General features: G+C 32.8%; 1 protein-coding gene across 1 annotated transcript in view; it reads left to right on the top strand.

The window, feature by feature from the left end:
• The window catches only part of LOC125072689 (Down syndrome cell adhesion molecule-like protein Dscam2), a 97252-nt gene that overhangs the window by 12830 nt on the left and 67897 nt on the right, over positions 1-16525 (top strand). Inside the window, exon 2 of the mRNA XM_047683354.1 lies at positions 4977-5055. Coding sequence (XP_047539310.1) covers positions 4977-5055 — 79 coding nt within the window. The remainder of the gene's footprint in view (positions 1-4976; positions 5056-16525) is intronic.

Genomic DNA, 16525 nt, shown 5'->3' with positions numbered 1-16525 from the left:
TAAATCCGCTAAGTTTAAACTTTTCTATCGAATAATGCAGACATTAAGTGATACCTCATATTATACAGATATATATACTCGTATGAAGCCGTTCCGTCTGTCTGTAATCGTCGAAGTTTTAATGATGTACCATTGACGCCGGTCTTATATTTGACGAGTATTCTTTCTTTGAAGGAACTTCATTATACGTCCAAATAAAGACGTATTGTATTCTATAATAATATTTCAATGTGAAACTTCTTTTTTATTATTAAAATGTTTTGGAATTTAAGTAATTAGTAGTAAAAAATTTTTAATGTCACACTGCTAAAATCTAAAGTCTCCAATCTATTTAAAAAGGTATAGAACTTCCATCTCGCTCCTGGTGGTTAATGTAAAAATATTTTTTTATGGCTTATGTAGGCGGACGGAAAAAAGGGCCACCTGATGGTAGTCCCACCGCGCCCATAGACACTGGTGCTTTGGGAAATATTGACCTCTCATTACATTGCTAATGCTATTGTACACTGGCTTACTCACCTTTCAATCCTCAACATAATAACACAAAGTTTAGCGGTAGAATATATGATGTGTGGGTAGCTAGCCAGACGGGCTTGCACAATGTCCTAACATCAAGTTTTCTACACATCGTAAAACCTGTAAGAGTTAGATGCATCACTGCCTCGTTATGCGTCAATTCGTTGAAGCCAACGCCCTTTACTCAGCAGTGCGAAATTAAGGCTCTTACCATGTCTAAGCTCATATATATTTTTTATTTCGTTGTATATTTTGGATAAAATTTGTATAACGTAATACATTCCCATCAAATTTACATTATTAATAATATTAATTCAGCACCATTACAATTCGTTTACTCAAATTGCATTTTACTAGCCTTATTGTTATTTCACCAGCCGTCTATATGGTGCTGACGCTACATGTACATTTTTTTGCTAGCGTGCTCGTCCTCGCCATCATCCGATTGGCTAAGGCGCTTATATCCTCAAACGATGCATGTGATTAGCAAGTTTTTCCTAAATCGTCGGTAAAGACATCCGATTGAAATAGGATAGTTGTTTCATGCGTATTACTTATAAAACCAAACATGTCTTTTAATAAACCATATTGAGTAATAAATATTTTTTTTTTAGCAGCCTGTAAATTCTCCTACTGCTGGGCTAAAGGCCTCCTCTCCCTTTAAGCAGAAGGTTTGGAGCATATTCCACCACGCTGCTCCAATGCGGGTTGGCGAAATACACATGTGGTAGAATTTAGTTGAAATTAGACACATGCAGGTTTCCTCACGATGTTTTCCTTCACCGCTGAGCACGAGATGAATTATTTAATAATAATAATGATAAACACAAATTAAGCAAATTTAGTGGTGCCTGCCTGGGTTTGAACCCGAAATCATCGGTTAAGATGCACGCGTTCTAACCACTGGGCCATCTCGGCGAATAAAGAAAATAATATTATATTTATTACATACAAGGAGAATACAATTGATAATTATTTACAAGGAGAAAATACTCGGTGCTCGTATCCAGACTAGTCCACACGCACGTCGCTCACATATAAATATTGCAATTTGTGTAATTTTCTTAAATAAAAATCATTGGCTACTCTATTAACTGTCAAATTAGACCTACATTTAATACTATAGATATTAGATCTTGATACCGGATAACATTCATTGTATAAGCAAACAACCGAGCGTGCATAAAGCATATTTAGTTATAAATCTCTATGGGATGGTATGATTGAATTTGTCAAAATATTGACTTAAAACCTTATACAAAACACAAATATTGACTTTCCTTTAAATTTACTTTAAAGTACAAATGAAATATGTCATTAAGGAACTTTAGCTGAAGTCAATAACAAAATTAAATACAGTCATTGCTATAAATAAAAAAAATATATATAACATTTTCATATATTAAAATAGGGTCTGATATTGTGCGTAATTTTCTTGTATTCATAAATATATGGTTTTTGTGGCAGGATTTAAGCCATTATATAACATCAAAAATGTAGCTACAACTTTACAAATAAATAATTTGAATTTAAATTATAAGCTTGTAAATGACTGACTGTTAAGGCTTAGATCTCTTCCCGTCTTTGATCTTCCTTTTTAATGCGATGTCTTGGAACATATTCCACAGCTCTGCTCCAATACGGGTTAGTACTCCTCCTCCTCACGATGTTTTCCTAGATAAATCATAAACACAAATCAGGCGCATGAAAATTCAGTAGCGATTATCTGGATTAGAACCTCTTCCTCATAAATCTTCGGTCAAGTTTCACGTTTTATAACCACGTGGCCATGTCTGATATGTTATATATATGTCAATGTTTATTTTGTTGCCATTACTTTAAAATAAATGTATGTAACAGCATAAAAATATCCTACTGCTGGGACTAAGGTCTGTTCTCTGAAATCTTATCTTACTGTTCTGTTATTTGAAAAAAAAATCTTTAGATTAAAAAAAAACAATTTTCAAAAAAAAAATTACAATGTTAGTTTTCCCTACAGTAGGATTTGTATTTCTATCTGTATGTACTAAATAAGTACATAATGTATTACCTTCTACTTGTATCCACGTTTCATAAAATATTTCCGTTCTCAGTCGGTGCTAGTATCTTTATATATAACACAAAGCAATTTTTTTATCGTTTGGGAGTCATTTTTATTTATATAAATGTGTACAAATTTATACAAAACAGTAAAATAACACTTTCAGGTAGTTTTTTTATGATATAGATTGGCAAATAAGCAAATGGGCCCCTGCTGGCTGGCATTCCTTACATCGCCAGTGTGCCACCAACTTTGGGAACTATGATGTGATGTCCCTTGTGCTTGAAGTTACACTGGCTCACTCACCCTTCAAACCGGAACACAACAATATGGAGTACTGCTGTTTGCCGGTAGAATATCTGATGAGAGTGTAGTACCTTCCCATATGGGCTTGCACAAAGCTCTACCACCAAGTAGATTGTTAGGTTAGTTATTGTTAGTGTTGTGCATTAGCACAGCATATACTGAGATGAAACCCTTGCTACCTACACTGTATTTCTTGAATTTAATTATTTTCTGGTTTACAATCGTTGTAATGTATGTGTATGTGTAGCAAAAATAAATGGTTTATACATGTTCTAAGTAAATTAAAAGAATTAATTTTAGAAAGACATGATTCAATAAATAAATTAATGATCAAGCTAGACTTATCCTCGCTTTCCTAGGGATTCTTATTTTAAGTATAATACCTATATTTAATAAATCGTTAAATTGAATCGAATTTAAATGTCTATTTTCATTAGTGTCATAAGGACACTATTTTAATGAACCTGTCATAGCGTTTTAATGTAAACGGAAGGCTATGACAACAGTTTTAATGAGTTTTGAGACATTTTCACCTTCTAAATAACCCATTGGCATATTAGATTTTACTGGCATGTAATAATAGTTACATAATAAGAAGAATATAAAATGACAATACCTAAAATAATTATATAATGCTATTTGTACGGTGTAAATAGTTGGTAAATGAGCAAAGCACAACAGCACAATGGTCTCGAATGTTGGCAAGAATGTAAGTAGCATATTCACGTGGCTTGCAATAGATTTGAGAAGTTTAAATTTATTAAAAACAACACGTTCGAAAACTAAAAACAGCACGATATATATTTTTTTATCATTTATTAATCTTGAGAAACAGCGTCTTTAAACTTGCCCGACAATATTACACGAACAAGGTGAATAATTTAACTAACGAAGATAAATCTAAATATAACCTTAAGTAAAACTTATAAAGACTGATTCTAAGAAGTTTAACAGTAAATAAATTGACAATAATCTATTAAACAAGATCATGAGAATAACTCCTCAATGCAATTTATAAACTTAAAGGTTTGGACATTTTCAGTAATAGGTTATTAAAATTGAAATGAAGCATCTATCGACGGTTTCAACTAGGTTAATAATTCTGTAATCTAATTTAATTATTTTTTTTTTCTTTATTTGTACTTAGAACACTATAATGGAACTCAAGGTTTTGTTTTGATTTGATTGTTACCTGTCTCATTTGAATATCGATAATTAAAATTATTAAAATACCACTTAGTTCTTAACAAGATGTGTGTCTGTATTACATCGCATCAGGTATTATTTTATTGGTGATGTCATAAGAGCCGAGATGGTCCAGTGGTTAGAACGAGTGCATCTTAACCGATGATTACGGGTTCAAACCTAGGCAGGCACCACTGAATTTTCATGTGCTTAATTTGTGTTTATAATTCATCTCGTGCTCGGAGGTGAAGGAAAACATCGTGAGGAAACCTGCATGTGTCTAATTTCAACGAAATTTTATGTGTATTCCACCAATCCGCATTGGAGCAGCGTGTAATATGCTCCAAACCTTCTCCTCAAGGGAGAGGAGGCCTTAGCCCTGAGCGGGAAATTTACAGGCTGCTAAGGTAATATATGTCATAAATAAATAAATATACACCAAACATTACATTTCAGTTCATAATATAAGATAGTATAAAACTAATTATGATTACGTGGTAAGGTGACAAGAATTTAGTCAAACATTAATCAGCCGATTTAACCAATGGTGAAAATAAGACGTTTAAAATTGTTGTTGCTGGTCCAAATACTAAATAACTTAAATACTACATATACCCAAATCTATTATCATCAATTGTTAATTAAATTTAGATTATAATTATAAATTGTTAAAAAAAATAGTTGTACAATCCGTTAGAATAATTATTGATACACATAAGCTTTCAGTATTAAACACACACATTCATAAACACCTGTAGGGTAATCGAGAGCTAACAAACGACCAAAATATTTGCTAAGAAATCTTAAAGTGAGACAGTTCTGCCTTTTTTATTTAGTTTACACTTTATGCCAACCTAAATTTCAATGGGCAAACGCTTGCGATGATGATTTGTATGTAACTTTTCTTATATTTTCTTCTTTGTTACAGGTTCTGCATCAGACATTAGTACTATAGACAATTTTTTATCATCAAAACAAAAGACTTCGAACCGGAAGTTCGATACAAGGTAAGTTTTAATTTATTTCAAACCTAACAACTTTTTCTAAAACTGTTCCATATAAATGAATTTCAATTCTCTTACATACATTAAGATTTTTTTGCATATTTTCAAAAGTAGAGGAAATAAAATAGGGTATCTAAAACTTGCTTCATCACTTACGCGGAAGAAGCCGCTGGCGGAAACTAGTATGTTATATTAAGACAATACCACTAAGATGCTCCAGAGTCAGCAAACTTAGAGGAATATAAATCAGAATTTTATCCAAAATATGAGGGTTTCCTCAAGATGGTCACCACTGTGGACAAAATACACATGTACGACGTTGGACACAAGTAATATTAACCAAAAATAAGCCTGTGATAACTCAGTTGTATTCCAGAATTTGAACCAGATATTTCCGCTTAAGATTCAAGTCCTTTCCACTGGACCATCTCGGAGTACACGCAAACGAATTCATTTTTGTTCTTATTTTATTCGAACAAAATTTGTCAATAATTTGAGATGTTTCCAAAACGTGCTTTTTTATGGCATTGGTTGGCGGACGAGCATATGGGGCACCTGATGGTAAATGGTCACCACCGCCCATAGACAAAGGCGCTGTAAGAAATATTAACCATTCCTTACATCACCTATGCGCCACCAACCTTGGGAACTAAGTTGTTATGTCCCTTGTGCCTGTGATTACACTGGCTCACTCACCGTTCTAACCGGAACACAACAATACAGTGTACTGTTATTTGGCGGTAGAATATCTGATGAGTGGGTGGTAAAAGCAACAACAAATCCCTAGCACCAAGTAAAACATGTAAAAATGTTAAATTACGTTCGAAATTTCTGGTAATTAAAACCATGATTCAATATAAAACTGTCGATGCATACGGTTCAAAATTCTGAGAAAATACTATTGCACAACTTCCGAAACTATTTCACTTTCATACTTTGAAAATCACTGGAAATAGGTCACTCCAAAATGTACTCGCAAAACTTGGTACATACGTTGTGTGAAGTAATAAATTTGAAAACTTCTTTTCGTTGTCAATTTATCAAAGAAGGAGCTGACATTTATATTCTGTAGGGTTATTTGAAAATGAATAAACTTGCGTGATTTGAGTCTGATTAATGATTATTGAAATCAATTGATTATTTTCAATGAAGTATTCATAGTCACATGAGTACTTGGCGTGTTTCTTTTACGGAGTAATGGAATCTGAAGTCTGCTAATAACAGGCTATGCTGACATCAAATACCACTTTTTTAATCAAATATATATCGGAGACTTTCGTAAACGTAAACTAAAAATCTACCTTTAGTTTACCAATTCCAAAAGTGAAATGGGTAAAATTATAAAATTCTCCTTAATTGGCGTAAAGGAGAATTTAACTGACAATTTATATGATCGATAGTAAATAAAATAAAAATAATTATAAGTTATCGCTACGCCCAGTGGATGATTCACTTGATTTTTGTATGAATAAGCCAAGATACATACTGGACTTATATAGTTACACTTGTCAGTTGTTATAACACATTGAAGGAGTTAAATAAGAAAAATATTTACCTTGACCGTCCTACACTAGGTTCGCTTTATTTTTGGCTTATATTTTGACATATTTCAGTTATTTGCGCGTTCGATTCGCAGTATTGCAAAAACCAAATGCCACTTCTGATGATCAACGAGTTCAAATATCCGATCAGATCCGAGCAGATCTTTCCGAGTCTAATCTTGTTTTATAATATTTATCTTTGGTTTGAATTAGGAAAACATTGCAGATACATGGAAGCGTCATATAAAATTCGGTTACACGTATATCCTCAAATCCAGACAGTGGAGGTGAATCGATAAATTCGAAAGCTTCTCTTTAACAGGCTTAGAAAGCATTTGCCTAGTGGATGCGATATACTATCCATAATGTATGTTGTAATATTTACAGTGTTAAGATAACATTTAAAATTTTAGTGTTATAAACATCTAACATATAACTTAAATTTAACTTTGTACATCAATATTTGTAATAAATATTTTTAAGAAGCCTTGTAGTGAAGAGAAACTAATGACTAACATTTTATTTTTAAGATTTGAAAAAAAGTCCTTTGTATTTAAATCAAAAAAAGATATAAAATATAGGTCAATTATAAATCTCAGACCTAATTAAGTTAATTACAAAATGCGTCGTATTTTATCAGTGTAATGAAATTATCATGATAATGGTCGGGCGAGGGATTTCGTCTTTCAATTAAGATTTAATTAATAAAAAATTAGGGACGTAGGCGTAGAGATATTTCATATTTTATAAATAAACGTTACAATAAAGTAGTAAAATTGTTTTGAAATATTTGTTTCAAAAGGCAACTCTGAGTGTTATTTTGAGGTACTTGCTTGTACATGCTTCAAAGAAAAACTTAGCTATTTATACTTAGCTATTTGAACTTAGAGCTAAAGACAGGCAATATTAATCTTCAAAATCGGTTCCAAAAGATCATTTTATTTTAATTGCCCTAAATTAAATTTACTACTCAGGCTTTGTGCAGGCCCATCTGGGTAGGTACCACCCTACCTGTCAGATATTCTGCCACCAAAAAAAAACCTTAGTATCATCGTGTTCTGGTTCTAAGGGTGAGTGAGTTAGTGTAACTAAAGGCACAAGGGAAATAACACATTAGTTCGCAAGGTTGGTGGTGCATTGGCTTTGTAAGGAATGGTTCATAATTGATTCTTACAGCGCCAATGGCTGCAATGCCTACTATCACCAAAGTTGGCATAGTTGGCTATCCAGTTAAGTATATAAACAAAAACAATGATGTACACTTTGGGTATAAGTTCGAAGTGCGATAAAGGTATATCGTAATAGATATTGTTTTTAATAAAAACAGTAGTTCTTTTAAAACAGCATCACAGATAATAATCATCACGTGTAAATTTTAACTGATCGAAATAAGAAAATTAAAATTAAATTAAATCACTCTAAAGATCATTGATATTTTGATTGACCAAATTAAATTATTCTTTATAACCATTAATATTTCTCTCGATAATTCTATGATATCTCCAATCCCCTTCCAAATTGATGACATCACACAAATGCGTTTCCAAATTACCACATCAAACGCAGCGATCGCCGGTACGATGTGAAACGTCTAATTGTAAGTACCATTAACCTAAATACTGTATCGCTCGGGATTTTCGTACAATTTAACTGAATTACTACTACAAATCCCTTCGCTGGTAAGTTAGTTCAAACTTAAGGGAATACCGACCAAGTTAGAGGATCCATTGAATTTCTAACGTATATTACTGTATCGAGGAAATTGAATAATCAACTTTATTAAAATGTTTTAGAGTTTAAATTTACTTAATAGTCAATAAATATTCTATTGAATGAAAAAGAAAAACAAACGAACAATTGGTTTCATTCCTGGATCGTAGTTCAACTAGTTAGCGAGTCTGTTTCGTGAAACAACATTAGAGCTATCTCGGTATGCTTTGAAACGTTCATTCAAAGTTGTAGGAATAACAGAATTTTTATCTCCAATTGAGTAAATTATGCATTGCCCTATCCTTGCTCTTTGCTTTATCTTTATTAAATTTGTTAAAGTTTGGTTTATTCTCTTTACTCATTGGTATAGTGGTAGATGAAAAGGTTGCAGATTACTAGGTGCTGGGTTCAACCGAATTGAGGTATTAAATTGCTACTTAAATTTATAGTATCTGTCTAAAGTTAATAAAGTAAGTTGATCTCTGCCTGAACTCTCTAAATTCATTTCACATTGCCGTTCTATTGGATTATAGCAGTTCTGTCTCAAGTTCCTTATTTAAGGTTAATGTTAATATACTTTATTGTACACCACAAACATAAGATACAGAAATCTTAGGACTAAACACAAATAGAAATAATAATCAAAATAAAAACGAAAATATAAACAAATATTTGATGTGTTGTACAATGGGCGGTGTTATATCTTATTAGCAATGTCTTCCAGATAAATCAAATTTAAATCGTGCATGTGAAATAAGTTAATTCAAATATTTTCAAGAAATTAGTATGTATTTTGCGTATAAAATTAGAAAATAACAAATCCACTCAGGGGTAATGAAATACTTAATAAAGTTAAATTCTTGAGGAAAGTATGTACATAAATCATGAAACTACATGTTAAATAAAACAAATGAAACCACCTCACAAATTTTAACTGGACTAAAAAAAAAAACATACGCAATTGAAATATATGACTTCCATTAAAAGAATTACACTTTCAGTGGCAGCATACACCCAATTCCTAGTATTAGAATAAATGTTTCCACATGACCTAGTTTTCCGTTTGAAATTGTGCCACGAACAGAATTTCGGTTTATTGAGGCCTTAAACAAAGGAATCACAAAGTTTCGGAGTTCGTTCGAGTTGTTTGGTTTACATAAGAGCCCATAGATTTGATCATAGGGCTTTTGTTCTCACGTCTCGGAGTAAAATACTTTAAAGTTTCTTCAATTTCATGTGTTCCTAGTACCTTATCATTAGCATTTTGCTTTCTAAATACCACCTTTCGCTTTGCATATTGTTCCAAGCCGTGTCTGTGTATTTGTTTGAGACTTAAGGAAGGGAATCATAAAGTTTAGAAGTTCATTCGAGTTTTTTTTTTTATAAATTAATATTGAGACATTTATTTCTTTTTTGCGAAAAACGGTAAAGTTTAGACAAACTCATGCTCCTAGAACTTTTATTAGCATTTATTTCTATATTACCATGCAACTTTAATAATTGTATGTGTACTAGAATTTATTGACGACTGATGATAGAAGAAAAATAAAATTTAAATTAAATGTCTTTCATAGATATATTGTTAGCTGCAACAAAATGTCAAAAATATAACTGTTATACACTGCTTTTATTCTCGTAAAATAAAACATATAAGGAAATTACTTCATAGTAGGAAATTGAATAAAATCCATTCTGTTAAATTAACGTGCTGGTAGATATTATGCTCGGAAAATTTTGTTTTATGATTCAATAATTGAAAAATACTATTACTGTATTAATATTTATAGTGCTTGTGTAAGTTTTTCGAGATTTAGTCGAGAACATATTTTTGTTTTATCTGGTGGAAAATATCGTCCTAACCCTTAAGCTGTCTATCGTAAGAGCCAATTGAGGGATTTTTTTTTTAGTTCTCAGATCCAATCTTATTCATCATCATCATTATCAGTCCACATTCGTCCACTGCTGGACATAGGCCTCTCCAAATGCACGCCACTGTGGTCGTTCTTCGGCAACTCGCATCCAGCTCCTGCTAGCCGTCTTGCGCAAATCGTCATTCCACCGTGCCTGAGGACGTCCTACACTACGTTTGCCGAGAGGCGGTCTCCACTCTGGAACACGTTTTTCCCAACGGTTATCGGTTCTACGACAAATATGACCGGCCCACTGCCACTTTAGCTTACTAATCCGGTGGGCTATGTCGATGACTTTGGTTCTCTGACGGATCACCTCATTTCTGACGCGATCTCTCAGAGAGACTCCGAGCATAACCCTTTCCATAGCACGCTGAGCGACTTTAACTTATTCATATCGTGATAATTTATCCAATCGTACTCCACTATTCAACATGGACGATTTCGTGGCTGCATTAAAGCTCCTGGTTTTTTACCATCCGCATACATTGGAGTCGCCTTCTTCTGGTTATCGGTTCACCTGGTTGTACACTCTATAACTCCTATAATTTTGTATAACTAACAGCCTAGTACCAGCCATAAGATCTGCCAAATTATTTTTATATAGCATACATACTGCCCTAACCACAAAATAATTGAATTCCAAGCGAATTATAATAATTATTTAAAATTAAAACATCATAAGTCATGAGTCCCTGGTACCTAACTCATTCATTTTATATGTGCGTCTAAATCTGGGAGCCTCTTTATTAAGGAATAATCCATTATGCTGTCTCTTATACAGGATAATGGATCTTACTTACTTATATTATTTTTTTGTTCCTACCAAGACGTGTATGATATTGTGTTTCATTATATACTACCTCCTTCTCTCCTAGCTACACAATCCTTCGTCTTCTTTCAAATGTCAATTAACTGAAGACAGAAAGAGATAAAACGATAGGTATATACCATTAGACATACACACAATTACAATGTTTCTGTATAACGCAAAGTATTTAAAGTATTGGATGTATGGTAATAGATCAGTATTGTTATTTATTTGGACGCCATAATTTAGAGATAATATGTACAACGTAACATTATACTATGACTCTATTAACAGAAGTAATATATTAACAATGAACATCAATCATTCGGGAAACTGTTAACGTTCATTTTGAGTTTGAAAAATACACGATTAATAAAAATAAAACTGGTGGTACACTTCTGGGCATTAATATTTATTTTACCGTCAAACAGCACTACCTGTTGTGTTCAGGTTTGAAGGGTGAATGATCCAGTGCAATTACAGGTGCATAATATTATATCACATATAATATAATAAGATATATCATAATTAATTCTGATCTTATTTTGAGTAATAAGATTTTTATTCTAACAATTTGTATACGTTAAAACTAAATAATTTCTTGTGTAAAAAAATAATGTCATAAGACTTTTGACCTCATAATCTATAATTCCCAAGTATTAATAATTTATAGAGAATAATCCGCGAAATACAACAGTAACGGTTTTGAGCTTGGAACTTAGTAATGTTCACAATCCCATTCCACAAGAACGTATCCTATGCCTGAATTCCCTCTGATGGTATTGGATTGCCGTTCCATGTAAAATAGAGACCGCACTTCTTCTTGCACAGTACACTTATGGACAAAAATATTTTTTGGAAATTGACTAGTTTCCGTTGAACTACGGTCAAGAGGACTTTATTCCTCTATAATGGCTGAAATACCGATAAACTGATTAGGTCGAAAGCAAGTTTTTTGAGAGATTTTTTGTTTTTTAATAATCGTGTCTCATGTGACGTGATCAATATTTATGAACTCAAATATTTGTCCGAACACATAGCACACTACGTAAAAATTCGTATTGAGATCTCAATTATAAAAAGTTTTAAGCAACAGCTAACCTTCCATTTGCCTAGGGAAGCCAAGGTATCAAATCCAACTACGTTTTATATGCAATTTATTTAAACTTAATTGAACACAAGCAACTGCATCATTCTTCGCTTGGACTGTCATTTTATCTTAAGCAAATTCACGATAATGTATCTATATATATTTTAATGAAACATTTGCACATAATTGTGCTGTAAAACATTTAAATGAATTAAAAACGACATCGCAGTCTCGTAAACATTGTGAGTAAAGAAAATATTTTCAGACTTATTTATTTTCAGATACCTGTATAGTCGTAACTGCGTACTATAATTTCAGTAAAATAACTGGGTTACTGCTATTTCCACGTAAAACTTTACAAGAGAGACAATATTTGAAATGAATATTTAAAACTCGTAGTTTGCCTGCTATGGCAACAATATCATCTACAATTAATGCACAGACACGGAAATATTATAATTTCTGTATGTGCAGTTGTAATTTATGTTTATTTAAAAATATTATGCATGAAACTGTAGGCTCAATGCTATACTTTCTGTGCCAGGAAAACGTAAAACGTAGATAATAAGAAAATAGGTGTCGAAAGTCTTGTGAGACGGAACAGCAGACAAAGACTTCAGTCCATTCTATAACTGTAAAACAAAACTAATCCTTCTGGAAGATGTTCAGTTCATCTCATCTTCGCTGGGTTACTGGCCCCTTCGATATTGACCCCTTCGACAAATACGATTGTAATTTTGACACAAAAGTTTATCTGACGTAGGACTTTTAGAAAGAAAAAGTGCCATTAAAATTATATTTCGACCTGCGACCAGATGAGACTCCTGGCCGTTTTTCAAAAAAATGTTATAATATTTCCATACTTACTTTTATACATTTTAAAAAGTTTAAATGAATAACCCTCAGAGTTGCGATGAGTGCTCTTACTGCTTGCAGTGAATGGTCAAGGATGACGTTCGCAATTGGAGTACATTGTTAGCATGACAGTCGGGTGACATTGAAGCGAAATAATTTTAAGCCTCCTCAAAATCAAGGTCAATAATAATGACCTTGAAATTTATATATTTTCTAAATGCTTTCCTCATAAAATGAGATTGAATGATTTTTTATCGTTGTGATAAATCTTATATTTTTCATTTATTTATATATTTTCTTTCCATAATTCATTTTTGGTTCAAATCTAAATAGCACTAGTAAAGTTATTGATTTCTGCTGACAAGAAATACTCGGTTAGAAATTTGGTACTTTTACAAAACAAAAAAAACAATTATTAATAATGAAAAAATGATGGTTGTAAGAAGTTCTGTCAATCCAAACGAATAAGGTAACTCGGTCACTATTTTGGTTAAAAAATTCTCAGTAAAAGCCAGAAATCTGGTAGTTAGAAGTGTGTACACATCCGTTCCTCGGAATAGCCATAATGAGTTGATCCTGCACCTGAACTCTTTTCGGTTGAGTCGGAGTTGCCGTGTTTGCGCACACACATGTATACAATGATATGTCGTGCGTAGTTGGTCGGTCTCCCGTGAGATCAGCCGCCGTGACCGAAATCGGCTGGACGACAACATGTATATTTGAACGTTTTACCACTATTTAGATAAGGAAATATTAATAGTTCCTTCGGGAATCACAATTCTGTGATAGAATTTCCCGCGCGTAACTCGCTTTCGATGATACAAAATTGGTTTAGCTATAACGAATTAAATAGTTGTTAGATTTTCTTCAACTTAAAAATGATGAAATGTAAGACCAACGGCACAACACGAAATTGTTTTCTTCCAAATTCTTAACAAAAGATTTCACATTTATGAATAAAATTTATACATCAATTTTATGCATCACATTCATGTATGACACTTAAATACTAACGGACAGCTTTACCTACGTATGATAAACATATGCATATATGTTTGTTATATCTTTGTTATCCTTATATATGAGATTTAACGCGCAAGCGTTAGTCACTCTACAACATTTTCCGTAACCATGTGAACCTGTACCCAAAATTCCGTGATGGTCGTATGTGCAATGAAGACGCGAGAACGTAATAAACAAACAAACTTCCGTATTTATAATATTTCTAGGGACCTGCCCCGTATAACTTAGTAACAAAATTATATGACATTTAAATATAGTTTATAGTACTCAGGAATAATGTATCTTCCTACAAGTACAAAAAAAATGATCATTAGATCTAGAAATTACATATTATTTTACCTTAGCAGCCTGTATATTTCCCACTGCTGGGCTAATTCCTCCTCTCCCTTTGAGGAGAAGGTTTGGAGCATATTCCACCAAGCTGCTCCAATGCGGGTTGATAGAATACACATGTGGCAGAATTTGCGTTGAAATTAGACACATGCAGGTTCAAGGAAAGCATTTTCCTTCACCGCCGAGCACGAAATGAATTATAAACACAAATTAAGCACATGAAAATTCAGTGGTGCCTGCGTGGGTTTGAACCCGAAATCATCGGTTAAGATGCACGCGATCCCTATAATAGTATATAGTTAGGATAACAGGCAGTCTATTGCACCAATAAAACGGAAGCGCTTGAGTTTACGAGAGATAAATGCGCTCTACCTCCCCGCTAACGTCGTGTGATACTGTCCCTGATTGGAGCTTGCAACCCTTTTATATTCATGGCTTTAACAAATATCTTTGTTATCCTTATAAACGACATTTGCTTAGAACTAGTTTTTATATTTTTTTTACATTTCACTTCATAAAATCACTAGAGTTTTGTATATAAGTACCTCTGGTAAGGTACGTCCGACTAATTGTATATTCTACTGCCAAGCAGTACTTAGTACCTCTTTCTATATCTGTGTCTTTCCTCTACCTTAAGGTTGCCTGGAAGAGATCGCTGTTTTAGCGATAAGGCCGCCTCTTGTGCATCTTTCTTAAACATGACTAAATGATGTGTTTACTGGTGTACAATAATGAGTATTTTGATTTGATTAGTATTGTTGTGTGCCATTTTGAAAGATGAGTGAGTCAGTGTAACTACAGGCACAAGGGACATGCTATCTTAGTTCCCACTGTTGATGGTTACGTAAGAAATATGTAAAATTTTATACGACGCCAATTTCTATGGGCAGTGGTGTCCAGTTACCATAAAGTGGTTCATGACCGTCCGTACACAGATGTCATAAAACTATATTTGATTAGGATTATTTAATTTAAATTATAATTTAGGTTTTTTAAATTAAATGTTGTTGTTAAAGATTATTTCGACTAAATTTTATTTATTCTTTTTCCATGAAATTCTATATTTGAAAGAGCATCTGATTGCTCAAGGGACTTCGTTCATCCTCTAAAGGCCCTTAATGTTAAATCACAAGAAATAACCTTGTTCGAATCAGTGATTTTTGTAAGGGTTCTTGTATTGAAAGTGGGATTATATACAAAATAGATACATAATATAATATGTAATTTATTATGTATTATAGAATGTTGGGTGGAACACGAGTGATTTTTATAACCTATGGTAATTAATTAGAGGAGTCTCAGTACGCTAATCATCGTTCATAGAAACAATTTAATATTGTCAATTGATTTTTTTTAAAAGTAATATATATGTTACTGTAAAAGCTCGAAATAAGTTTAATCTTAAGATTTTCCAGTAAAACCAAAGATTTACCGACATGAGTTGGTAAATGTAAGTATTTATTATAAAGGGACGACTTTTTCGGACCTTTACCATTCCAACCTAACCTAACCTAAGATGTAAATCCTAAGATTTACCAAGGGAATGGTGGTAAAAGTTCGAATCGAAAAGTTTTATGAACATTTACCATTCATAATCGGTAAATCTTAGATTTACTGAAAAATTTTAAGATTTACCGTAGTTCGAGCTTTTACAATAACATATACATAAAATAATGTCAACAGCTGATCGCAATGTCACTTAAAGGTCCAGTTTAAACCATTCCAGGTGCTCAATATACACACAAAATAAAATCATGAATATCCAAACGTTTAGGAGTTGAGTTACATGAACACACACAGAAATTTGATATATATTAAAATTAGAGTGTCTTTTTGTAATATTAAAGTAACCGCTTTTTACTAAATACATATGTACGCACGATACGTAAACCAAAATAACATTTTTATTGTCTGTTTGACTGTCTCTTTCTTCCGGCTAATCTCTGGAACGGCTGGACCGACTTTGACGGGACTTTCACTGTTATATAGCTGATGTAATAAGGAGTAACTACGGCTACTTTTATTTTAGAATTATGTATAAAATGATAATAAAGTCACGCTGCAATGCACAAACACTGTACCGCGCCGCAATCGTCGCGCCGCCGTCCCACCAACGACTTAATTTCACAAAAGCTGCCTAATACGTAATTAATAAGTTATAATAAAATCTTCGAACTGAAAATTAACTTTTTTGCTACAT

This window comes from Vanessa atalanta, chromosome 22 (assembly GCF_905147765.1).
Source record: "Vanessa atalanta chromosome 22, ilVanAtal1.2, whole genome shotgun sequence".
Classification (NCBI taxonomy): domain Eukaryota; kingdom Metazoa; phylum Arthropoda; class Insecta; order Lepidoptera; family Nymphalidae; genus Vanessa; species Vanessa atalanta.
This window is presented reverse-complemented; position numbering and strand designations above follow the sequence as displayed.